Below are 27,087 nucleotides of genomic sequence, written 5' to 3'. Positions count from 1 at the left end.
CTAATACTGCCTTGCACATACTACCGCTTATTTACATCAGCACTAGGGGGCGCCAACAAACCAATTTGACCAAACAAACTTTTCTGAGGTAATAGAGGAACTTTTAATGTGGCTTGGTGCTGTTAATCGGATTCAGTGGGGTGGCGCTCTAAATATGGTGATGCCCTAGGAGGCTGCCTATGACACCTTATGGATTGAAAGGCCCTAACTTGGCTAGAGCATGTAATTCAGTTGTATAAGCTTGAATAAGTCCATTGGGTCTTTGAAGGCATTTTCTTTGATGGACTCCTTACTGCTGTAGCAGGTTGGTTGCAGCATTGAATGACCTTGCTGAGTGCCCAAAAGATGCATTGCTCCTGTGCCCTGAGGCAGTCGATAAGAATGTCAGTTTATTAGGCTTGCTGCTCTGCTGCTAGTTATATCTATAACTGTTTAGTGCTCCAAATATTTGCATCTATATCTGATCTGATCTGATATCTGATCTATATCTGATATATCTAGATTTTAAATATGATGTGTACATGGCCTAAACTGGATTAAAAAAAACCCAAAATAACTATGAACCCTACCATTAGGCTCATTTAAACCCTGGAAAACATTAGGGTGAAAAGCCCAGACATGGAAATGCCAACACTGTCAGTGTGATCTATGAATTCTGGATTTGACATTTCTTCAACCTGATATCACTCGAGATGTTTTTGTTAAACCCACTCATGAATTCAGTTGGTTCTATTTTCCAAGATATAAACAAACAAGTAACCTAATTTAAACCACCATGACCCTCACCAGGAAGTTACTAAGGACCGTTGTACCTTAGCAAAGACCATGTTAATGAATATGGTCTTCATTTGAACTTCTGACAGCTTGCTCAGAAAAAAAAACTCCTGCTCATGTGGCATTTTTGTTGCACTCAGCTTACCAGTACCAATGCACACCTTAGATGTCATGTTTCATGTCATGTTACACAGTTTCAACATCTGCATTTTTCTTCATGAACAGTGAGGGAAAAAAGTATTTGATCCCCTGCTGATTTTGTACGTTTGCCCACTGACAAAGAAATGATCATTCTATAATTTTAATGGTAGATTTATTTGAACAGTGAGAGACAGAATAACAACAAAAAAAATCCAGAAAAACGCATGTCAAAAATGTTATAAATTGATTTGCATTTTAATGAGGGAAATATGTATTTGACCCCTCTGCAAAACATGACTTAGTACTTGGTGGCAAAACCCTTGTTGGCAATCACAGAGGTCAGACGTTTCTTGTAGTTGGCCACCAGGTTTGCACACGTCTCAGGAGGGATTTTGTCCCACTCCTCTTTGCAGATCTTCTCCAAGTCATTAAGGTTTCGAGGCTGACGTTTGGCAACTCGAACCTTCAGCTCCCTCCACAGATTTTCTATGGGATTATGGTCTGGAGACTGGCTAGGCCACTCCAGGACCTTAATGTGCTTCTTCTTGAGCCACTCCTTTGTTGCCTTGGCATTTTCAATGCCCTGGCCGAGGAAAGGAGGTTCTCACCCAAGATTTGACGGTACATGGCCCCGTCCATCGTCCCTTTGATGCGGTGAAGTTGTCCTGTCCCCTTTGCAGAAAAATACCCCCAAAGCATAATGTTTCCACCTCCATGTTTGATGGTGGGGATGGTGTTCTTGGGGTCATAGGCAGCATTCCTCCTCCTCCAAACACGGCGAGTTGAGTTGATGCCAAAGAGCTCCATTTTGGTCTCATCTGACCACAACACTTTCACACGTTTTCCATTAGATCTGTTTAACATGGCCCAGAAGATGTCGCATGTGAATACACCATGACTCTACACAGTAGTGGGTTTGAATAGTTCTCTGCCTGTCTAGTTATTGTGCTCACCTGTCTCTTATCCCACCATGCATTCAGTACAGAGCTGTGTGCATGATTCATTGCTGAGTCACAAGCAGCTGGAAGTTGGTTCCCTCATGGGACACCACTGAGAGCTCGGCCTGATTCTCATGCACTGGCTGAGATGAAGAGATTCAGAGCGAGTGAGCTACTGTGTGCCAGAGGCTGTGAATTGTGTGAAAATATGCTGTATATCTCATGCACTGATGCTGTTTACGCTGCCATATATTACAGACCCTTATATCGCTCTGTATATGAATGCACAGTATTGATGTGACCTGTGATATTGGGAAACAAATTATTGTAGAGATTCCCTTCGAATATTATTGTGGAGTGGAGCAAAAGTTCACCTGCAGCTTGTCATAGATCTTCAGAGGACATGATGTGCACTGGATAATATTAAGGCTGAACAAACAATCTAAAAGCCATCAGTTCCTTTAACTCCAGTAATAAGCTCCAATATTGTCTCCAGGATGCTTGACACGACCTTCTTCCTAAAGGATGAGGGGGCTGCTGTGTTCCACCTTTTGTTTGCGTAGCTTCATCTAAAGATATAATGAAAATGGATTACTCTCTAAATGAAAATCCAGGTCAGCCCACAAACTGGATTGTGCAAGTGCTGTGCTGCATGGGAGAAAGGATTTGAGTGTTTTTCAGTGTTTACAAGTGGAGCAGAAATGTGTGCCGATCTACCTGTATTGATCTTGAGCGGTTTCCTAGGGTAATAGAGCACTCTGCCCTGTTGCTTTGCCAAGCTTTTCTGTATTCTACATGGCTGCTTTGACACTGAAAGTCTTTCGCTTGCCCAAAACTATTTCGTATTCTGGACTGAAATCTTTTGATAACTAGGGTATCTATTTAATGAGATGAATGAAGTAAATAGATTTGCGCACACAGGTGCAGCAACAGATATTTTGCTAAAGAGAAACCGTTAGGCATCCTGAGGCTGAGTCACAGGGAATCAGAAATAAATCCGCAAAGTAGAGTTCAACCAGGGCACGAGAAGGAAAAAAACTCAAGCAAACAAAATCTATAACACTATAACACAAAAAAGCTGTGAACACCTTGCACCACGTGAAGCACCCTCACCTCCATGTCCTCCTCGTGAGCTCCAACACGAACAAGCAATGGTTACAATTACATCCAGTTGTCCAATTTTACAAATACTTCTGTATAGGAGCTCTGAGATTGTTCTGTTCTGTTAACTGGAGTCTTTATGGGTCTCCAGTTATTTCATTTGTGGGCACTTTACTGGAATAGCACACGCTGACCCAAAAAGAATGAGCCGTATGAAGGTTTCAAGAACAATATCATACAGTAAATATAGAGAAGGGAAGAAATTGAATGCAATGCCACTCTTGTGCATTAGTGTGAAACAACTTTCTAAAGGAAGTGGAAACGGTCAAAAACTGAAACTACACAACATACAATGCCACAAAGCAATCCATTATGTCTGTGTATCAGTATAACCGGAATAATAACTGCTTCTTTTGTTGTATAGCATGGTGTAAATTTCTCAAGAAAACGTCTGGGTTACGCATGTAACCCTGTTCCCTGAGAAGGGAACGAGAAGTTGCGTTTAGCATAACACTATGGGAAGCGCCTCTCGCGCATGATCTGTATCTGAAGCTTGTGTGAAATCATGCCTATTTATAGGCCTGCCATGATCAGGTGACGTGGCAAGTAAGCGCGTCGCGTGATACAAATATGGCACCTTTGAACTGCGCCATCAGCCTCTATTATCTGAAGCGAAGACGCAATTCACAGGCCTGTCTTGGTATGACAAAGCTACGCAACGTCTCGTTCCCTTCTCAGGGAACAGAGTTACCCAGACGTTCCCTTTCAAAGGGAACTTCGACGTTGCGTTTAGCATAACACTTTGGGAACGAGAATACCCACTCCATCATACCGAGGGTACGGCCTGTTAAAAAAAACCCAAGCCCGAGGGTCACTGCAAGACACTCAAGCCCGGGGTGGAAGGAACATCCAGGCTGTAATAATGAATGAATGTGTGTGGCATAGACCACCCTGCAGCAGCACAAACATCCTGTAAGGATACCCCTTTGGACAAAGCCTTCGCGGAGGTGACCGCCCTAGTGGAATGAGCCCTTATGCCCAGAGGTGTAGCGAGACCGCGCGCCCCATAAGCGAACGAGATTGCTTCCACTATCCAATTAGAGATGCGCTGCTTTGACACAGCATCACCTCTACTGTCGCCAGCAAAGCAGACCAGCAGCTGCTCCAACTTACGCCACTGGCCGAGGGGTGGACGTAAGTACAGAGAGTCCTTACTGGACACAGCAGGTGCATTCTCTCTGTGAGGGGAATGGAGGAGGGCAGAAAGCCTGCAACACCACAGGGTGGGCAGCCGATGTAGGAACCTTAGGAATATAATCTGGCATAGGATACAGGAAGGCCTTGGCTAATCCAGGGGCAAAGTCAAGGCTGGAAGGGGCAACAGAGAGAGCTTGTAGGTCTCCTGCTTGCTTGAGAGATGTCAGGGGCAGCAGAAGAGCTACCTTTAGAGTCAGAACCTTCTCAGAGGCTGACCCTAAGGGCTCAAATGGGGTCCCTGACAGACCTTCCAAGACCACAGAAAGGTCCGAGGAAGGTATGTGCGGCCTGCAGATGGGCCTCAGCCGCCTGACACCACGCATGAACCTCGCATTAGAGGATAACCCTGATTGTAGAAGGAGCCCACCCGCTAAGAAACATTCTTGTAAGAACTCCAGGACTGTAGCTATTGTGGAGTTAACTGGGTCTAACTGACGTTCTTCACACCACAAGACAAAAAGCTGCCACTTCAGTGCATACAATTTCCTTGTGGATGGTGCTCTAGCATTTAATATGGTCTCTACAATCTCAGCTGTGAGACCAGAATCTATGAGCTGGTGCCCCTCAGGGGCCAGACCTACAGTTTCCATAGTTCTGGCCGAGGGTGATAAATCAGCCCTCCGGCTTGAGACAATAAATCCACTCTAAGGGCTCGAATGGGGCACCCGACAGACCTTCCAGGACCACAGAAGGTCCCAGGAATGCGCAGCCTGCAGATGGGCCACCTGACACCACACATAAACCTCGAAGTTAGAGGATGTTGCCCCACAGAGGCTCCCTCAACAGGGGCGTGGCTGGCCGAAATGGCGGCCACATAAACCCTGATTGTAGAAGGACCCACCCCGCTGAGAAATGTTCTTGTAAGAACTCCAGGACTGCAGCTATTGCGCAGTTCACTGAGTCTACAGTGGATCCCTGTGGATGAGAATCTCCCAAGGAGTGCCATCTCGCAGGGATATTATCTCTCAGACCATATTCGAGCTGGCCAATAAGGTGCTACTAGCAGCAGACATAAACTGTCTTGGCGAACTCTTGCTAGAACTTGTGGGAGCAGAGTGATGGGAGAACAGCGTACAGATGTGACCTCGGCCACATGTGCACCATAGCGTCCAGCCCTAATTGTGCGGGAGGAGTAAGGGTGAACCACAGCGGGCCGTGTGTTGTCTCCTCGGAGGCGAACGCATGCAATCCCGCTTGGCCAAACCTCACCATATCCTGCTCCAGATGAGGGCCGATCCAGAGACCGTGAGCTGGACAGGGGTCTAAGACCGCACTCCAGCCCATGAGGGAGGTGTCTGTCATTACCGTCTTGCGCTAAGGAGACATCCCTAGAGTGTGACCCAAGGCTAGAAACTGGGGACACTCAAATTCTCAGACCACGTAGGCATCACCGCATGACACTGATTACTCTACGAGGTTTCGTCCTTGGACGAAACCCCCAACTTCTCAGCCACCACTGAACGGTCTCCTGTGCAATAGGCCCATAAGTGCCAATAGTCTCAAAAGATCCAGCATTATCTTGCTCAGTGTTGATAGGATTGACCCTACGCATGTTGGGGATAGAAACGCCCTCATCGTACTAGAATCCTTATAACTCCTAGAAAAGTTGTCCACTGCACTGGGGAAAGCGTAATTTTCTGAGATTCAACCTGAGCACCAAGCTCTTCGTGTGGGCGAGAACAACATCTCGATGTTGAACCGCCAGCTCCCTGGATCGTGTTAGAATTAACCAGTCATCCATTTAGTTTATTACACGGATGCCCTGGAATCACAAATTTCTATGTGGAAATACGCACCTTTTAGATCTATCGTCACAAACCAGTCCTCAAACTGAATCTGTGGAACGAAAAGTTTGGGCGTCAGCATCTTGAACCTGTATGTCCAAAGAGTACAGTTCAGATGACGCAGATCTAAAATTGGTCACATACTCCTATTTTTTGCGGACCAGGAAATAATGGCTGTAAAAACCTCCCTCTGTCAGGGAACGAGGTACATGTTCTATGGCCCCTTTGTCCAAGAGGGATCTTACTTCCTGCGCTAATGTCGGGCTCTGGTCTGTGCTGTCTACTGTGGTGATCACACCACTGAACTGGGGTGGTTGTGCTATAAACTGGACCCGGTAACCCTTTTCTACGGTAGACAGAACCCATGGAGACACATTTGGCAGTAGTTTCCACGCTGCCCGATGGTCTTTTAGTGACGTTAACTATTCCACATTCTATTGGAGGGAAAGCATCAGATTTTCGTTGCCCTGTGACAGCTCGCTGACCAGAGAACACTGAAAACTTGGGGAGAGCCTAGGCTAGGGGAGGCCCTACAGTAGCACTGGGGGCTACCTGCCCTAACAACCTCATGTCCCCTGATACGTCCCTCCATGGCCCCTCAGGACCGCTCTTCTTTGCCTACTTGGCCTTTATGACCATTCTCAGATCAGGCCTAGTAGCAGGCCGCGACTGTGGCTGCCCGGTTCCCCTGGCTGTCTGCGGGGGTTGGCGGGCTGCCATACTCGCTTTCTGGGTCTCCCTCGCACTAGTGCTAGCCTGGGCTACACTCGTGGATACCCGGGTGAGCTCGAGACGACAGGGAAGGAACTGGCTGAATGCCGCCATATGTTGAGCTTACTCAGCAGGTCTGCTTGGTAGGCCTGCAACACTGTCATTGTCTGCAGTGACCCACAAGCAAGACTACTACTGCATAGGCCTTGCCCACCATTGCCACGGTGGTCTTACACGGTGGCTTGGATGGCAAAGCCGGCCCCCCTAATTACCTGCTGCCGATGGAGAGAGGTAGCTCGCAAGCGCCTCCTCCACCTTCAGCATAGCTAAATAGCCATGCCGTTCATTCCCCACAATGGCCGAATAATCCAACATCGTGGGGTTATAAATACGGCTTATGCATGGTTTTCCTCCAGAAGCCTGATATTTTGTCATGCACTTCTGGAAGAAAGGGGTGTTTTTGCAGTGTGAGGGATTTACTTTCACTGGGGAGAAAAAGCCTCATCTAGCCTTAGTAATCACTTCAAGCAGCTCTTTACATGCTACCCTCAGTTTTTAGGACATCCTTCTGGCTCCTCGGAGTCAGAGAGGAATTATTACTATTATTTTTGTGTGTGTTCTTTTTTCACTTTTTTTTCCTTTTGGCTTTCCATAGCGTAAGTAGGAGTCGCAACGCGAGCTCCAAAATCCAGCGGAGAGCCAAACCCGGAAGACAGAGCAAGAGATAGACCAGCGCTCATCTCCGGTTCCTCTTCTGGATACATAAGAGATCCCCCGAACCTGAGACGGCTAGGTACCTCGGCAGCGGCCGGCCCAAATCCGCGAGGCTTTGAAACCCAACTTGCTTCGGCTTCCGCCTTCTTAGAAGAGCACGAGTCACAAGCCGAGCTGCTTAGTGTAGGCTCTCGAGGCTGCCATCGCATGCTACACTCCTAAACACTTCACTCAGAAAGTGTGCACTCCAACCGGTGGTGAAACGGGAGCAAGCCATAGCACACTTCCTGAATTCTCTAACTCATATTTTTCTCTCTCGCTCATTCCTTTTTTTCTTCTCTTTTTTAAAGGGATAGAAAAGTTCAGAGATTTTGAGAAAAGATAGCGAGGAAATGAAACGTCTTTTTGTTTCTTTACACAAACAAACTGACATGCAGTCTTTCGCTGAAGATAATAAAGGCTGATGGCGCAGTTCACAAGTGCCATATTTATATCACGCGACGCGCTTAATTGCCACATCACCTGATCATGGCAGGCGTATAAATAGGCATGATTTTACACAAGCTTCAGATACCGGTCACGCGTGAGAGGCGCTTCCCATAGTGTTATGCTAAACGCAACGTCGAAGTTCCCTTTGAAAGGGAACAACGGTGACATTGATTTTCTAAGCATGGTGTCATCAACTGTGCACAAATCTGTGCATAATTTCTGTGTTCAAAGTTATCACTGTAAAGTATATGATTTACTAAAATGAACGCAGGCTTAGATTTGTGCACATATTTTGACGGTGGTGGAAAACAAAGCCGCAAGTGTAATGTGTTCATCCAGGATTGCTTTACATACAGTTAAATCATGGGTCTGGACTGCTAACATGTTTAACTGACTATGAAGGCATCAGTGTTAAACACAAACAGGCTTGTGGTTACGCTCAAATCTGATTGGGCATGTTAATGCATGCAGCATGGCTTATCTCATTTTGTTGGAGGATGTTACACATTGTGGCATTCAGAGAGGCCGCTTTTTCAGGGATCACACATTTTTCAGTTGAAAGCTCCGAGTAGCTCATCAGCATTTACTGATTCCCAACACCAGTACTGATAAATTAATGCCATTAGCTGGGATCTCATTTTAAGAGGGAAAACAGGCACACAAATGTGATACCTGCACTACCTGTGCACACTCAAGTCCTTTCAACCATATGATGTTTGACTACAGGCACATTTCAGAGAGAAATTAGAAATATAGTGGTACCATCACTGAGTAGGATTATGCCTGCAGTTTTGGATGCAATAATTTATTTTATCCAAGACCACTGGGAAAAGAATCATACTGCCCCATCCTCACACAATGAACTTTTTTTAGTGGAGGAGGAGCAGTAGACAGGCCAGGTAATGGGGTTGCCAGACTAGGCTAGTTAAAAAAACACTCTGTGGTTGCCAAGACTTTTTTTTGCTTTTTTATAGCAAATAATCAGAAATTAAATTTAACAAAGGCCACAAACAAATGATGACTATGATGTACAGATTATGTATGCGGGGAACCTGGAGCCTATCCCAGGGAGCATCGGGCATAAGGAGGGGGACACCCTGGACAGGGTGCCAATCCATCGCAGGACACAATCACATACACATTCATACACTACGGACATTTTGGACATGACAATCAGCCAACCTTGCAGGTCTCTGGACTGGGGGAGGAAACCGGAGTACCTGGAGGAAATCCCTGGAGCATGGGGAGAACATGCAAACGCCACACACACAGGGCAGCGGTGGGAATCGAACTCTCAACCTTGGAGGCAAGCGTGCTAACCACTAAGCCACTGTGCACCCCTATTGTAAGATATGTCTATTGGAAAGATTGGGAAAGGGAAAGTAAGTAAGTACGCAAGCAAGTTTATTGTCATTCTAATTCAGCATGAGGCTGAGGATCAAAAGAATACAGTTTCTCCTGAGTCATAATAAAAGACTTATTATGGCATGGATAATGTCATAATGTACATCAGAGATGCGTGTACCCCACAGTGACCTTGTTTCCCATGCAAAAGCTGAGAAAAGGAAGAATAATGTCTCTCCCTTTGCCAGTGCCCAAATGTTCTGTGCTAGTTTCAGGTCTTTTGTATGGTTTTCAACATGTAGTAGGGCTGGAAAGTTTGCTGAAAATCAGAGAAAGGTTTTTCTCTTTCTCTGGCACTAGCAAAATGTCAGTCTTTTTGTTTTAATTTTGCGTATGTCTGCTGAATACTAAGTCATAGCATGTTATGTTTACATTCACAGCATTTTTTGTACTATCTGTTATATCGGACACTTCCACACTAGAACTGTGTACTGATCGGCGCTACACTGTCACTTACTGTGCCTACTGTCCTGTTCTAGTAGTTACTCTACTGTCTTGTGTTGCTTGCACACATTTGCACTTTATGTAGAAATGTGTAGATCTTATTTAGTTCTGTGTCGTCTTGTGAAGTTAGTGTGTTGTTTTATGTAGCACCTCGGTGCTGGAGGAACCTTGTTTCATTTCACTGTGTATTGTACCAGCTGTATATGGTTGAAATAACAATAAATGCCACTTGACTTGACTTGTCTGTATTTAAATGAGCAGTGACATTCACACATACTGTGGCTTTGAACAGTATTTCTAAGATTTCATTGCGTATACTTGTGCATTTGATATGCATTTACTCCCAATCCGAAACTGAATCCCAATTTGATTTGTCCATATGAGACTTATCATTTTATTCATAAGAAACTATTCAGATCCTTTCATACACAAGGGTCAGTACAATGCTCAGTATTGGTGTTTCTTCTCACCCTGCTGCTCTATACCTTAACACATAATCATCATGAGTCTTATGAGTTGAATCATATTTATGGATTCAGGAGCATGCTTTAGTCCACTGGGAATTCGGTTCATTCTTCTGCGTCTCATCTAAAGCTTACACCTTTATATCCACTCATATCAGCTTCTCTCTAGGTCAAGACCATAATAAGACCCAATAAGTATGTGAATGAGAAGATGACTCATTATGGCTCATGATGTCATTACTTCCACATAAGGCAGAGCTGATATATGACACAAATTTGGGTCACACTGAGAGGAATACTGAAAGGAATACCATTTTGGAATACCAAGGAATACCAAGTCGTTCATTAAGACAAATTATTCTTTATGGGTGACATAGTAATTGTTATATTTATTTACCAAGATGTCAGATTTCAAAGCAACATAATATCTAGCTATAGGTCCTGTAATCAACCAGCTGGTTTACAGAAGCTTGTGACAGTGTTAAATACTCCAGAGACAAAATTATCAGCATCACAACATCTCAACAGAAATGGGAAGTATGGATAGTTACTGGGAATTACAAAGAGTAGTGTTTGTATAACACAACTGAATCTTCAGTGAGAGCCCCTGAGCAACCATGCCACCCTCAAGATATCATGAAATGTGAAAATATAAACACATGTTAAGAACTTCTCTCCTCTCTGAATAGACAAACAGAGTCATAAACAGTCTCAGGGTGATTTTGCTGTCACAGGGATGCAATTTAAATTTTACTTCTATATTTAAAGTCATGTTTAAATATTTAGATTAAAGAATGAACGGGTCAAATGTACTAAGGGCATTAATTGATATCTAAAAGAGGTGTAATATACAAAATATGCTTTAATACATAGCTCTGGATAAGAGATGAAGCATAAGCAAACCGTGTTTGCACATTGGCAATTCAGAATTGTGAAAAAAAAACCTGTAAACGTAACTGACAATTTGTATTGAGATATGTAACATATTACAGTGAGAAATCCATTTATTCCAGCTGGCCGGCTCTAGGACAGAGCAGCTGCATGCACCGAATGGTCTGCACTTGGATGGGTTAAAATAATTAGGTGCTTCTCATGAGAAAGTGGGCTGTGGTGCAATGCTCCTTGAATGCAAGCCCTACAGTAAATTAAATCCAGAAATGCCAAGTATCCAATTTCTTACCATTGCCATTATGGCCACCCACCCATATCCATTTATCAATTTCACCCAGTGATGGCTCGCTGCAGTATATCACAGCAGTGTGTGCGAGGAATCTGTAAACAACCTCAGCTCAAAAACTTGTAGTGAGATGGACTTTTTAACGCTGCATGCACATGCACACACACACACACACACACACACACACACACACACACACACACACACACACACACAGTAGGTCTTTAGTATCAAATGATAGCCAACAATATTTACAACACATTAATGAGGAAGTTAATGTTTACAGACCATGAAATCTTTCTACATTAAGAGATGTCTGAGGTCTTGCTGTGGTTCCATCAAGTCCAAGAGATGAACTAAACCCAGTCTGAGCTATTACAGACCTTCTTTATTGATTCTGTCTGCAGTTAAATTTAAAGCTACTTTCCATCAGGAAATTAGGAGCAGAGTCTGGAAGTGCTTTCTTACCTATTAGTCTGTTTGCCTAGTCCAAGATAGAGTGAAATTTATACTTTGGATTTGTTTTATTTTTGGACATTAATAGATACCTGGACATATTTAAACGAACAACAATACTGGTTTCATTGATTAGTCAGAAATATGGTGACAGAAAATCACAGAAACTGAGCATGCACTGTAGATCGAAAAGTATAAACAAACTGTATAAAACAGCAGGGTTTTTGTGTGTTCTTTGGGCCAAAGACAGAAATAATTTCACTTCTTGAGCTCTAGCTCTGTCCTCTGGCACTCATTTCTCCATCTTTCATGTTAGCTTAGCAGCTTGCATGTTTAAAAAAATGCCATGTTTCATAGTCGTGATTTTGATTGATTCAGGGTTGAATCAAGACTGACTCAGGGTTGAAATAGGGTTGAATCAGGATTTAATTATTCTTGAATCAGGAATGAATCAGGGATGAATCAAGGTTGAATCAAGACTGAATCAGAGTTGAAATATGGTTCAATCAGGATTTAACTAGGATTAAATCAGGAGTGAATCTAGAGTGAATCAGGATTGAATTAAGGTTGACTCAGGGTTGAATCAACACTGAATCAGATTTACTTAGTTACTTAGGGGAATCGAGATTCAATCAGAATTAAATCAGAGATAAATCAGGATTGAATTAGGGTTAAATAACCGAATCACGGTTGAATCAAAGTTGAATTATGATTTTATCACAGTTAAAGAAGGGTTGAATTTGGATTGAATCAAGATTAAATCAGGACTGATACAGGATTGAATCAGGAATCAATTAGAATTGGATCAAAGTTAAATCAGGGTTAAATAAGGGTTGAATTAAAGTTCAATTAGTATTGAATCAAGATTGAATTAGGATTGAATCACAGTTAAATAAGAGTTGAATTAAGTTTGAATCAGGATCGAACCAGGGCTGAATTAGGATTGAATCATGGTTAAATAAGGGTTGAGTTAAGGTTTGAATCAGGATTGAATTAGGGTTGAATCCTGTTCACAGCGCAGCATTTCCATATCTTCACACTGAGTGGATAAAAAAAAAAGAGAACATAAAATTCTGGTTTGTTCTACTTCGTATTTGTTTTAGAAGACACTAAGTGGATATTAAATTCTTTTTTGGCCATATGATGAAAGACTAGGGAACTGCCATGTCACGTATTGGAGGTGAGAACAGATGCAAGTGCAGCTAAGGCAGTTTAATGAGAAGACAAATCCACAGGGTTTGGCAGAAATCAATAACCATAGACAGGAAAGGGTCAAACAACCATGCAAACAATGCAAACTAGGCAAGGCAGAGAATCAGAGTCAATGGAATAACAAAGTTTAAAACAAACAAACAAAAAATCCCAAACACAGAATAAATAAACAAGGTATCAAGGCTGGGCGCACGGTGGCTAGCAGCGGTTAGCACGTTCACCTCACACCTCCAGGGTCGGGGGTTCGATTCCCACCGTGGCCCTGTGTGTGCGGAGTTTGCATGGTCTCCCCGTACCGTGGGGGTTTCCTCCGGGTACTCCGGTTTCCTCCCCCAGTCCAAAGACATGCATGGTAGGCTGATTGGCATGTCCAAAGTGTCCGTAGTGTATGAATGGGTGTGTGAATGTGTATGTGTTTGTGCCCTGAGATGGATTGGCACCCTGTCCAGGGTGTACCCCGCCTTGTGCCCGATGCTTCCTGGGATAGGCGCCAGGTTCCCCATGACCCTGAAAAGGATAAGCGGTGGGGAGGACGGACGGACGGACGGACGGACGGACGGATTCAAGGCTTGGCAACAGCAGAGACAAACTGTAACTGAGCATATACTTCGCAATGGCTGTGTGTGAGAGTCTCTTAAGTAGTGTGGTGTGATTGCGATTGTAATTGGGAACAGGTGTGTCTGATTAGTTCTCAAGTGAAAGTGACCTGATAGTGTGTAGCTTTTGGCGTTGTAGTCGTTTGCCATGTTTGTAATTCGGGAAATGGAGTCACTGATTTGCTGTGACATGACACCATGTATGAGCTTTTACCATGCCAGACTCTCAAAATCTCTCAAACGCACTAAGATAACTTTTTTAAAGAAAATAACTATTCTATAACACTAAGAAAAGCGATGTAGACAGGCATGGAAAGCATCGGTTTCTGAAAACAACCTGCAATTATTTGACTGGCATCACATACATCAATGACAGAAATATTTGTACATGTAGAAGTGCCTCAGTAACACAGTTAAGACAGTGTGTCAAGTCTTACACCAAGGAAGGCAAATTTATTACACCCTGTAGAACTATGGTGTGACTAGAATGACAAATGAAGAATGAGGACCTAATGGATGGATGTATAATAGGACATAACATTATAATGCACGATCCTTCTTCAGAACAGCCCAAATTTATTTCAATTAGGAACATTATAGGCAGCAACAATCTTCCTCTGAATTCATTTATCCCACTGGAACATAATGCATGACATTTAAGTGACATTTACTTTAAATGGCTAAGGCTTAAGATAAATGTGTGACAAATTAATTATTTAATTGGGACACTGTATCAGCGATTTCTGAAATCCACTGAAAATGTGCAGGGATGTCAGAAAATTCGCATGCAATGTACAGTGCCCTCTACTAATATTGGCACCCTTGGTACTTTTTCACACTAACTGTTGTTACCCAGATGAGGATGGGTTCCCTTCTGAGTTGGGTTCCTCTCAAGGTTTCTTCCTCTTAAAACATCTTAGGGAGTTCTTCCTTGCCACCGTCGCCACTCAGTCGCTTGCTCAGTTGGGATAAATTCACACCTTTAATATCTGTATACCATGTTGATATTTCTGTAAAGCTGCTTTGAGACAATGTCTATTGTATATACAAATAAAATTGAATTGAATTGAATTGAATTGGTAAATATGAGCAAGAAGGCTAAAGTGAAAAAATGTCTTTATTGTTTAACCTTTTGATCTATTGTTTAAAGAAAATCACAAAAATACTCTGCTCTCATAGATATTAAACAACTGCAAACACAACACAGGTTTATGAAAAATATATCTGTTAAATATAGGTGTGCAACAATTATTGGCACCCTTTTTTCAGTACTTTGTCCGACTTCCCTTTGCGAAGATAACATCTCTGAATCTTCTCCTATGATGCCTGATGAGGTTGGAGAATACATGGCAAAGGATCTGAGACCATTCCTCCATACAGAATGTCTCCAGATCCTTCACATTTCGAGGTCCACACTGGTGGACTCTCCTCTTCAGTTCACCCCATAGGTTTTCTATGGGTTTCAAGTTAGGGAACTGGGATGGCCATGGAAGGACCTTGATTTTGTGATCAGTAAACCATTTTTGTGTTGATTTTGATGTATATTTTGGATCAATGGAAGATCCAACCATGGCCCATTTCAATTCTCCAGCTGTGATCCTTGGAGATTTTTTGGCCTCTCAAACCATCCTCTTCACAGTGCATTGAGACAATATATAGACACACGTCCTCTTCCAGGTTGATTCATAACATTTCCAGTTGACTGGAACTCCTTAATTATTGCCCTGATGGTGGAAATGCAAATTTTAATGCTTGTGCTATTTTCTTATAGCCACTTCCGATTTTGTGAAGCTCAATAACCTTTTGCCGCACATCACAGCTATATTCCTTGGTCTTACCCATTGTTATGAATGACTATGGGAATTTGACCTATGTGTTATTTATACCCCTGTGAAGCAGGAAGTCATGGTTGAACAATATCATGTCCCTAGTCACCCAGGTATACTAAAAGATTTTTAAAAATCAATGGGAATATACTTCAAAGTTCTCATAAGAAATTCATAGGGGTGCCAATGATTGTTGCACATCTATATTTAACAAAGATTTTTTTTTTTATAAACCTGTGTTGTGTTTGTAACTGTTTGATATCCATGAGAGCAATTTTTTTTAACAAAAGATCAAAATGTTAAACAATAAAGACAATTTTTCACATCGTTATTTGCTCATATTTATCAAGGGGGTCAATATTACTGGAAGGCATTGGAACAAACAGGTTTTTGAGACTTTTAAAGACAACAGTGAGTGTTGAACTGTGTGAGCTGTGTGTTGAAGGATGTCTTGTGTGCGGGTGGTCCAGAATGCTGAAGATGTAATCAGAAAAAAAAGATGTTTTCAGCACAACACATCACAGCCTGGTTTGAGAGAAAGCTAGTGAGCGGTTGAAAGATGGCTTACTCCGTGTTACCCATCAGCATCCCAGAATCAGAGCTGATAGAACCTAATTTGGCATAATGTGCATTTTTGCCTCAGCTCAGATATGCATAATCATGAAAATGCACAATTTTAGAGGAAGAGAAAAATTATCATAATTTAATTGTGTTTTGGCATTTAATTACTGAATAGCTTTATGATAACACCAGCAACTCTGAATGTCTGAAGATGATAAGAATTGCTTAAGACAGTGGATCTCAAATGAAGCAAAGCAAGTTTTTTTTTTCTTTTTTCTTTCTTTTTTTTTTTTTTTTTTTACATTTTGATACAGAGCTGGAAATCACAACCCACAATTACCAAACTTATATTTCTTATTGAATTTTTATAGATTCTAATCCAAGCCCCAATAACTGAAGAACATGTAAACCTACAAATCACCAATATATAATTATAAGATATAATTGTACACAGGGGCGTTAGCTGGAATGTTTATGATCAAGGGCTGAGCCCAGATTCTTCTCCACCAAAAAACTTTTTAAAACGTTCTTGCATGTAAGGGCTAATTGCTTAAAAAATGTGAAAATTGGATTTGTCATAAAACTCACTCTGGGTGTTATCACTGTTTGTAGAACTACGAGACCCATAAAATATAAAACCTTTTGGCTATCTAAAATGAGACTAGGCTAGTTTGATGTCTCTAGCCAAAGGGAGGCACAACTAAGCTATCACTGTATGGGTTTGGCTGTTACAGTGTCATGTAAAGTACATTAGCTGTCCTTCTGCTCTGCTCATATCATGTTCACATAACCTGGAACTCATATAGACATTTGCACACCTTGTTTTCCTGCTCATCATGAGAGGATGTTAGTGCTTCTGTTTTAACCCCTTTACTAAAAAAAAAACCTTGAACATAAAAATCTATTTTCTGCTCACACTAACTGCGTTTGAGGATTCAACGTTGAATTCACAGGCCAGGTTACGGCACTGATAATGAGCCTTATATCTGAATAATATCTAGAAGTTCAGAGAGGATCTGTGAAATTTGTTTTACTGTTAAATTGGCCCCTAGGAGTAAGAGAAGGGAGGTAAGAGTCTAAGAACTACTGGTCTAAAAGACATCCTGCTGTCCTTCCCCCACACTAAAAAAAAGGAGTGTGTGGTGTATGAAGAGTAGCCGCTGGCCTCATTGTGTCAGAGCCTCTGCAGTTTGTAAGACCTCTGCTCTGGGCAACAGTAGGTGGCCACGAGGTGGCCTTGAATAGGAATCAATTATGGCACGTGTGGTGGAAAAAGCTGGACACAAAGCCATAGCCATGTCTAGAGGGAGTGCAATAACCTTGACTTGTTCCTAGTGCAAGCTTTTTGGCCCCACATTATACAAAGAGTCAGGGTGTCTCATCATCACCCTTCATAAAAAAAAACAAAAAAACAGAAAAGCAATGATGGGCTATGCTATGTCAGCATAATACCCTCAATATCATGAATATATTAAGCTTCGGTGGAATATGAGGTTTTCACTGAAACATTTTAAATTATGTTTCATTTGATAAAAAAAAAAAAAAAGACAAATTGCATGCTTTGTGACATGGAATGGCATTACCATGAACCTTTTAGTAAGAGGGAGGGATGATACAGTTTGAACCACTCAAAACACAAATAAAAAGAGAAAAATGCAGACTGGTGAATCAGAGTGGTCATGCCATTTGTTTTATTAACAGACAGCTGTTGCCTTGGCCTTGGATTAGTTTGGTTTGAAAGATCCACACCCACTGTTGTGTGGGTTCACAAATCCCTCTATTGCAGTAGGCTTTAATTCATAACAGGACTGTGCTTTTCTTTACAAATCCTCCAAATCCTCCTGTCATATAAACACACACACACACACACACACACACACATACACATATATATATATATATATATATATATATATATATATATATATATATATATATATATATGTGTGTGTGTGTGTATAGAATGACACCAAATTCAACACACCTGCTCCCCATTCAGACCTGAGACCTTGTAACACTAACAAGTCAGATGACACCGGGGAGGGAGAATGACTAATTGGGCCCAATTTGGACATTTTCACTTAGGGGTGTACTCACTTTTGTTGCCAGCGGTTTAGACATTAATGGCTGTGTGTTGAGTTATTTTGAGGGGACAGCAAATTTACACTGTTACACAAGCTGTACACTCACTACTTTACATTGTAGCAAAGTGTCATCTCTTCAGTGTTGTCACATTAAAAGATATAACCTAATATTTAGAAAAATATGAGGGGTGTACTCACTTTTGTGAGATACTGTATATAAGTACATATAGAGATACAGAGACCACCTACACACTTCTCCAGGACCAAACTCAGTCCATCATTTCAAGATTTAAAAGGCTTCTGTCAAAAACCCTGCTGATTAAAAAAAAGCGAATATGAGCTGGTTAGCATGACTAGCTATTGGAGATTATCGTTAGTTTACACATTACATACAGTATAAAGGAATAAAAACACAACAGGGTATGTAGTGTTGTTAAAGGAAAATAATCAAAGATGGGGTTGTGTGACACAGCCTGACATAAAACGCATTCCAATTACAGCACTTGTTTTTATTCCTCTTACAGTATATCACAGCTTTTAGTCAATGAGTATCATTTTGTAATTATTAATGAACATTTTATGCTTTTTAATCATTTATTGTTCATTTTTAATGTTCCCCTAAACAAGTCAGGTTCTCTTTTTACTTACATTATAGGAGCTATATGTAAGTAAGGGAACAGTCATTCCCTCTTTTTTCCTCTTTCCCAAAGTTAATAAGCCAAATAAGAAAAAATGCAATTAGTCTCCAGTGTCAGAGGACAGGGGTCTTTGCATTTTCTCATTCCTTGGGAACATAACAAATTGTGTCTTTTCTCTTTCCCGAAGTTAATGAGCCCCTGTCCCTAGATACTGGATACTCCTTCCTTAAATGTTAAATAAACATCTCCTCACAGAAAGCTTAACTACATCAATGATTATAATGATTTTTGAACCTTACATTATGTTGAGTGTCTGCCATGCAAGTCCCTGTAAATGTCCTGGTACAATAGAAACCATAGTGTATTAGAACGAGTGCATTAGTCGGCAGTACTGTCAGAGCGGAACTGTTGTTACAGAAACTGAATCAACCAATGAGAATCAAGCATTCAACAGAACTGTGGTATTATATGTGACATCTAATTCTCCTGCAGAACACATGCCCCTGCCCTTGTAATAAACATTAATAACTTTCATTATTTTGTTCCAAACAGTCTGTAATGCAACAGTCATGCAGCAACAGTGTAAAACTTTTCACTCTGCGTTGGCCTCGAATTTTGCAGTCACACTGATCTTGCTATGTCGTGACCCAGCCTACCTGACCTTGAATCAAAACCTGGTGTTAAATTCAAACATGCTGGAGTGTTGATTTGAATAGCGCAGTTTTTTTCCCACACACTTTACCTTCTTCCTTGGGGTTTGGAACCTTAGGGAGGAAAATGTAATCTACAGCTTCACACCTCAAGGTAACTGGAGGCAGAAATGCTTTGCTGTGATATAGTGGATCTCGGAGGTTCATCTTGGCTTAATTAAGCAACAGTCAATATGCCCTAAATAATCACTGATTTTCCGCAGCTGCTGCTTCCAACCCTGTATCATATTGGATGAGAACTAGCTTTGAAATGGTAACCGGTCATGTATTGATCGCCGATGCTCATAACTCAATTTAGTGATTAGGATAGGGAATCACATATGCTTTTAAACATTGCCTTTCCGGAGTGCAAAAAGTAAAAGTAAAAGTAAAAAGACGTTTAAGATCATCGTCAAGCAAATCAACACGTTTTATGTTTACAGGATATGCCCAATTAATTACAATTTATAATATGAATAAGTAGAGTGATTCAATGTGAAGTTCACTATCAAGCTACACCATATGGCTGAGTTTTATGGACACTTGATCATCAAACCCATATGTGCTTTTTGAACATCTCAATCCAGATTTAGTCTCTCTTTATATAACCTCGACTGTTCTGGGAAGGCTTTCCACTAGATTCTAGTGCATTGTAGTGGGGGTTTGTGTTCATTCACTCACAAGAGCATTACTAAGGTCAGGCACTGATGTCAAGTGAGGAGGCCTCGGGAGCATTGGTGTTCAATGGGGTTGAGGTCAGGGCTCTATGTAGGTTCTTCCACTCCAGCCTTGGCAAACCCTGTCTTCGTGGAGCTTGCTTTGTGCACAGGGGCATTGTCATGCTGGAACATATTTGGGCCTCTTAGTTCCAGTGAAGGGAAACTGTAATGCTACAGCATACAAAAACATCCTAGACAATTGTGTGCTTCCAAGTTTGTAGCAACAGTTTGGGTAAGAAGCACATAAGGGTGTGATGGTCAGGTGTCCACAAACCCTTGGCCATACAGTGTATGTTACATAGAATATGTATATAAGCAATTGTATAAATATATACAGTGCAAATATCAATAGTGTGCAAACAGCCCCATATTTAGGGCGCTGCTGCACCGAATCCGAATAACAGCACCGAGCCACATTAAACGTTCCTCTATTACCTCAGAAAAGTGTGATTAGTCAAATTGGTTTGTTGGCGCCCCCTAGTGCCGATGTAAATAAGCGGCAGTATGTGCAAGGCAGTATTAGGTGCAACAGGATACTCATTGAAGGTGGATTTTAAAATTAATATTTTAATAAAATTACAAAGTACATCATACTTATCAGTCATCACTGTTGGTGTGTCTGTGAAGTGTGTTTGAGTGTCAGTGATGATGATTTAGTTTGTTTACAGCATTATGGACGATAATGATCATGGCATAATTTTTATGCTAATGCAGCTGACGTATTACCGGAAGTAGCAATCAGGATTGTAAGCTGAGATGAAAAATGAAGTTACAAAAACCATTGACAGCTCAACCATGTCACAAAAGCATCTCAGCGGTATGGCTGTGATTGCCATTAACCATGACGTTGCTCTTCAAATCTCATATGACGATATTATTAATGATTTTGCAGCAAGGAAGGCCAGGAAGGTAAAATTCTAAAAGCACACATTACTTGAAACGAATGCAGGTACAGCACAGTGTTTAAATTACAGTATATACTGCATTGTTATTTTTGTATTGTTATTTATGTTTATTATTATATTTTATTTTTAAAAAATCTTAGCACTTGCATATAATAAGGTAAATTTGTGTTTATATTCTTTTTTGTGGTTATGCCTATGCACAATGGCTATTTATTTTTTTTTTTTTACGTTTTTATTTAATTTTTATTAATTTTATTATTGAAGTAATAGGATAGTAATAGGATGAATCGCTCCTAGGGCACCAAATGGGCTAAAATTGTGCCAAATTACCTCAAGGCGTGTGTGTGTGTGTGTGTGTGTGTGTGTGTGTGTGTGTGTACATGGTGTCCAGCCTATACGTATTCCCTTCTTCACCCAGTATTCCAAGATACCCTGTGTGACCCTGACCAGGATAAAGATAAATAAATTAATGTAAACTTGTTGTTTGCATCACTGGCATGAATCTTTTCACAGACATAAAATCAGTTCTGCCTGTGGTTTATGCAGTGTGTAAAGTGAGCTGCACTGCAATTAAATTAGGAGGGGAGGCTGCTGGAAAAGCTTGCAATAATGTAGCTCTCTTTCTCCCACTGAGTACAATATGCTATACACAGATTGAAGTTTAGAATTTGAGAGCTCAACCTAAGAGCTGCACAAACCCTTTTGCCAAGACAAAATGATATCACTATAGTCAGATAATCTCATTGTAACGGTGCTGTATCTGACTGTGAGCCTCTCCTGGAGAGCAGATAAATCATTCTCTCTGTGTTAATTACTGAGCTCAGGGGCGTGGCACATCTGTCCCCTGCTTTACAATCGGCTCCATGGGGATCTTTTGAAAATTCAGAGTTCTGTGGGAAGAATCTTTTTTTTTCTTTCTTTTTTTCCTGTAGTGCTCTAACAATTGGCTTTATTTTTTATCTATGTATTTAGTCTTATGTAGAAATAGCACAAGTTCCGATCTCAACTTGAAAAGATGAGCATCTTATTTCTACTTCACAAGAAAATTAATTAACTCTTTCTGGGACAATTTCCAATGGACTAAATTACAGTGCCATCTACAGTATGATATCCCTTTTTTGTAATTGATAAACAGTATTAAAACACATAGTTCCTCTGCACAATTCTTTCACAGAGGTCCTAAAATTGTCTTTTTCTGTTGTAAATGAAAATTAGCCCAATTCTGCGGGAAACGATCTGGCAACACTGCCTCTATGGCTCTGAGCAACACGGCTAATTAACATCTAGTTTTGAGAGGTGGACAAAATCATATGCAAAACTTGCTGCCATTAAATGTCCATTAAAAGTTTTGTATGTCTTAACTCAGTTTTATACTGTGCGATTATAGCAGTCTTTTAAGATTATTACTTGTCACACCACATGAGATGATCCCAATAAAATCTTGGTCTAATTCTATATGATGCTCCTCTAACAACAGACTTAAGAAAATGACTACATTCTGCTTATGTCACTAATCACATGCTGCAAATGGGGTCACATAAACAGAAATGGTCTTCTAAGGGAGCTTGAGGTAATAAGGCTATTTTTCTGTCCATAGTGTGGCCACAGTGTACAGACTTAAGGTTTAACAGAATGCGTAATTAGCTGCACACTTGGCATATGCATATAGTTGAGGGGTAGAATTATTTTAAGAAGTATTTTTAGAAGTATTTTGCATCTCATTAGGCCTGAAAATAAGCACAAACAATTTAATACATCTGCCCTAGTAGGTTCAGGATTTTGCGTGAATATGTAGGCTTATTATATTTGTACCCGTTTATTTATTCTCTTATATATTTGATTATTTATAAATATGAGTCGTAGCAGACACGGTTAAAGCAGCCAATGCACTAGATTAATGAATCTGAGCCCAGACATTTTTAAATAAACAGAGGAATGTATACTATTGGGCATGTTTCGTTACTTTCAATCAGGGCATTATGCATTTTAGTCATTTACAGATTGCCCAAAGTAGAACGCTGACACAGACGGCTGTGGCTGAGGTAGTAGAGCGGGTTGCCCACTAGGGTTGGCGGTTTGATTCCCGGCCTGCATGACTCCACATGCCGAAGTGTCCTTGGGCAAGTCACAGAACCCCAAGTTGCTCCTGATGGCAAGTTAGCACCTTGCATGGCAGTTCTGCTACCATTGGTGTGTGTGTGTGAATGGGTGAATGAGACACAGTGTAAAGTGCTTTGGATAAAAGCACTATATAAGTGTGCCATTTACCAGAGGAGCAGGTAAATTGCCAGTGTGCAATATATACAATGGTTCAATACCCCATTACTGTACTATGCTAATTCTGTAAGCCAGTATACAGACTGATGCTTTGTGTTTTTCACATATCCTGAAAAATAGTTTTTACATGCTGTGTACACACGGTTTTAGAAAGTGCAGCATCTTCTCCAGTCCGTTCAGAGACTGGTGCAATGTATTTCATAGTAGATCACGTCATGTAATAATCCAATCATATGTCAGCAGCACAGTGCTTACAGTGATGAGGATACACATCAAGAGTTTCATTACATTTTCACATTTCACAACTATTTACAACTGTGGTGAGCGGAAAAGCATCTCAGAATGCACAACATGTACTTTAAGGTAAATGGGTTAACAACAGGAGAAAACCATATTGGGTTCCACTCCTGTCAGTCAAGAACAGGAATCTGAGGCTATATTGGGCAAAGGGGCATAAATTCAGCAAAATTGGACAGGTGAAGATTGGAAAAAGAACAGGTGATGTTTTTCTAATCTTCAAGTGTCCAGTTTCTGTGAGTCTGTGCCTACTGTCCTCAGAATCTTGAAAGGAAGGTCAATTTCAACTATACAAGACTCAACAGCAAACCCACGGTCCATAAGTAGTCCATTGCGTTCTAATATTTTAACTGTTAATGACTATTCGCTATGAAAACCTGATAAGGATGCAACTTTGGCTCAAACACACAGGCTATATGTATCTGTTAATGAGACGGCATTATTAATCTCATGGTGTGGGGGAATAGCAGCTTTGTGGTTAGTACGTTTGCCTCGCACCTTCAGGGTTGGGGCTTCGAATCCCACCTCTGTCCTGTGTGTGTGGAGTGCGTGTTCTGCCCCGTGCTTTGGGGGTTTCCTACGGGTACTCCGGGTTTCCTCCACCAGTCCAAAGACATGCATTGTAGGCTGATTGGCATTTCCAAATTGTGTGTGTGTGTGTGATTGTGCCTTGTGATGGGTTGCCATCCTGTTCAGGGTGTCCCCCGCCTCATGCCCCGAGTTCCATGGGATAGGCTCCAGGCTCCCCCGCGACCATGTGTAGGATAAGTGGTATGGAAAATGGATGGATGGATGGAATCTCCTGGTGGTTTTCTACACAATTCTATAGGTGTTGCAATAGGTTTCCCATTTGTCATGTCACATCTATGGATATAAGGCAATCTGAACAGAGTAATACACGCTCTTAAAGGTACAGTAACAAAAACAGTCTACTTTACAGTCTAAATAGAGGTCATGTAAAAATAAAATGTGGATGTTTTCATTGCATAAACATTTTAACTGGACTTTATGGGCAAAGGTTATAATCAGACAAAATTAAAATGCAAGAAACGTTCATAGTAATAGTCTAGACACAAAACTGAACCAGGAAAAGCTTAAATGATTATAGAACTTGTATATAAAAATAGCTTTTACTCATTAGTACAACACCACTGATCTGCTATCAGCCACACTGTCATAGCACTAAGGTCATTCTGATGATCATATATCTGTTTATTCATTCAAGGCAGCTTATATAACCTACATAGCAACTTATAACTGTGATTACGGTGTATGTTGATATCTGTGGCCCGTCTATGATTAAGCTTTATGATTTGTTGAAACAAACCCAGAACATTCCTGTGATCATGGAAGCATTGATTCCTGAAAGAACAAGTTGAAACTATAGACAAGAAGAAACCACACAGATGGAGGAGAAGCCCTCTGGACATTATTGAGTTGTTTCTTTAGTTCCCTTCCACTGAGTGCTTACACAGGTTCAGTCAATAGTAATTGATTTGATTCTCTCATCACCGGTCTAGCTATTCTCTAACAGTCAGAGCAATGCTTCTCATGATTTAATTATGTGCAGGTACTTTTACCATTCATACAAATTTAAATCGCTTTTTTCAAGTAAAGAAATGCTGTAATATTGAACATTAAATAAGACTTTCCTGCAGTTGTGTTAGATTTCCTGGCTTACAGGATGCCGTGGGTGCTGTGAATGACAGTAATTGGTGTTGTGCGTACCGTCGAATGTTAAATTGTGTCTGTGAAATACTGCAGATTTAATTTTAGCTTTAAGAATTCTTTGGACTGGGCTGATAATTGGAAAGTTCATAACCTTAATAACCAATTAACCACTCTTTACAACAGTGGTGAGCAGAAAAGCATCTTAGAATGCACAACATGTCAAACTTTGAGGCAGAAGAGATACAAGAACAGAAAAGGAGTCCGTGAAGATGAATTATAGATTCTTAAGTGGGTTTTTTTCCCTTTGGCTTTTTGGAAGCAAAATAGAAATCCAGCATACATTGTTTTACTTTTTGTAACGCATAGCATTGACCTGTATTTATGAGAATAAGATCAACAGATAGAGGGATGAAGAAAAGACATCCTTACATCACAGACAAACCGCATGTGTCTCCCATGTGTAGCGTGCGAAATCAGCATTATATTATTTTCGCATAGTGCTGCACTCACATGTACAATGTGAAAATGGTGAAAACTGAGCTCGTATCTGCTATTCCTAATGGCCCAGCAGGAAAGACGTAGTGTAATATGGACATGCTATAGCATGATACACCCTGCTGCCTCTCAAAAACATTAGGTTGATAAAGATGTGACTAAAGATGTTACTATAAGCTCTGACACTGCGTAGGATGAGCTCAGGATTTAGTTCCTTTTAATTTAATTATCAGGGCCCATTTTGCAAAAAAGCAGCATATGGTGTTGCTGCACTGGGAGTCACCTGCACAATAAGCAGGGATGTGAAACTCATTAATTAGAAAGGCAAAGGAAGAAAATAACATTCTGCTTAGTATAGCATATGAAGTGATGCTCTGTGAAAGTTGGACAAACCTGGAGCCTGTTCATGGAGGGTTTCTGTGAGGTATTGTAAGTGCAGAAGGAGCAGCAAACCTCCGGCGCTGAAAAGCAGCAGGAACATGAAGATGTACGGCAGCCTCATGGTGGCCCAGCGCAGACACCTTCTCCCTCCGTCTATCACCTTACAGTCCATGGCCTATCGAGTATGGCCCTAAGCCTGGAGCCTTCAGTACAAACAAACACAGACATGTAAACACACTAATGCGTTTCTTCAAACAAAAGCAATGGCATTTGCAATGCAAAAATGTACAGAAGAGGTTCTCAGCATGGCAAACCTAATATACACGAGGTATAATGGATTAGCATTTACCACTAACTCTCAGGCGATGTAAATAAGTACTAGCTAACATAAACCTCCATAAATCTCCAAGACAATTCATTATTATCAAGGGTACATGAAACAATGCATTCTATAAACAGAGAAGCTCCATATAAAAAAAGAAATTGGGCAATATTTTGCCAGTCTCTTCTTATTTTTTTCTGTCCCTGTGCCTCAGACTCACAAACGCTAAAATGATCAGCTGGCATAAACAACCTAAACGGTTAATCGTATCCATTGTGGACTTATATTTAAGCATTTGGCACTGAAATATGCCCTACGTATTGAGGATGTAACAGAATACCATTGCATTCTTGCAGTAGAACAGATCATGGCAATACAAAGACAGATATGACTGTAAGTGCAGTATTTGTTTTTGTAACTTGTCACAAAGTTTCACCGAGCATATGGTTGAGACTAGAGGTGTCCATTGGGACTGGAATCCCACAGGATACAACAGAAATTAACATCATACTCACGGGACAGAGACAACATTCATTTACTAATAGGAGGCAGACGATTCT

At 41.1% G+C, this 27,087-nt stretch overlaps 1 protein-coding gene across 2 annotated transcripts in view; it reads right to left on the bottom strand.

Moving 5' to 3' along the window:
* si:ch211-269c21.2 (carbohydrate sulfotransferase 8) overlaps nucleotides 1–27,087 on the bottom strand; it is an 81,055-nt gene that overhangs the window by 15,521 nt on the left and 38,447 nt on the right. For both annotated transcript variants that reach the window (XM_017475244.3, XM_017475243.3), the window contains exon 2: nucleotides 26,218–26,408. In XM_017475244.3, the coding sequence (XP_017330733.1) occupies nucleotides 26,218–26,377 (160 nt within the window). In that variant the 5' untranslated portion in view covers nucleotides 26,378–26,408. The remainder of the gene's footprint in view (nucleotides 1–26,217; nucleotides 26,409–27,087) is intronic.

Source organism: Ictalurus punctatus, chromosome 8 (assembly GCF_001660625.3).
Source record: "Ictalurus punctatus breed USDA103 chromosome 8, Coco_2.0, whole genome shotgun sequence".
NCBI lineage: Eukaryota > Metazoa > Chordata > Actinopteri > Siluriformes > Ictaluridae > Ictalurus > Ictalurus punctatus.
This window is presented reverse-complemented; position numbering and strand designations above follow the sequence as displayed.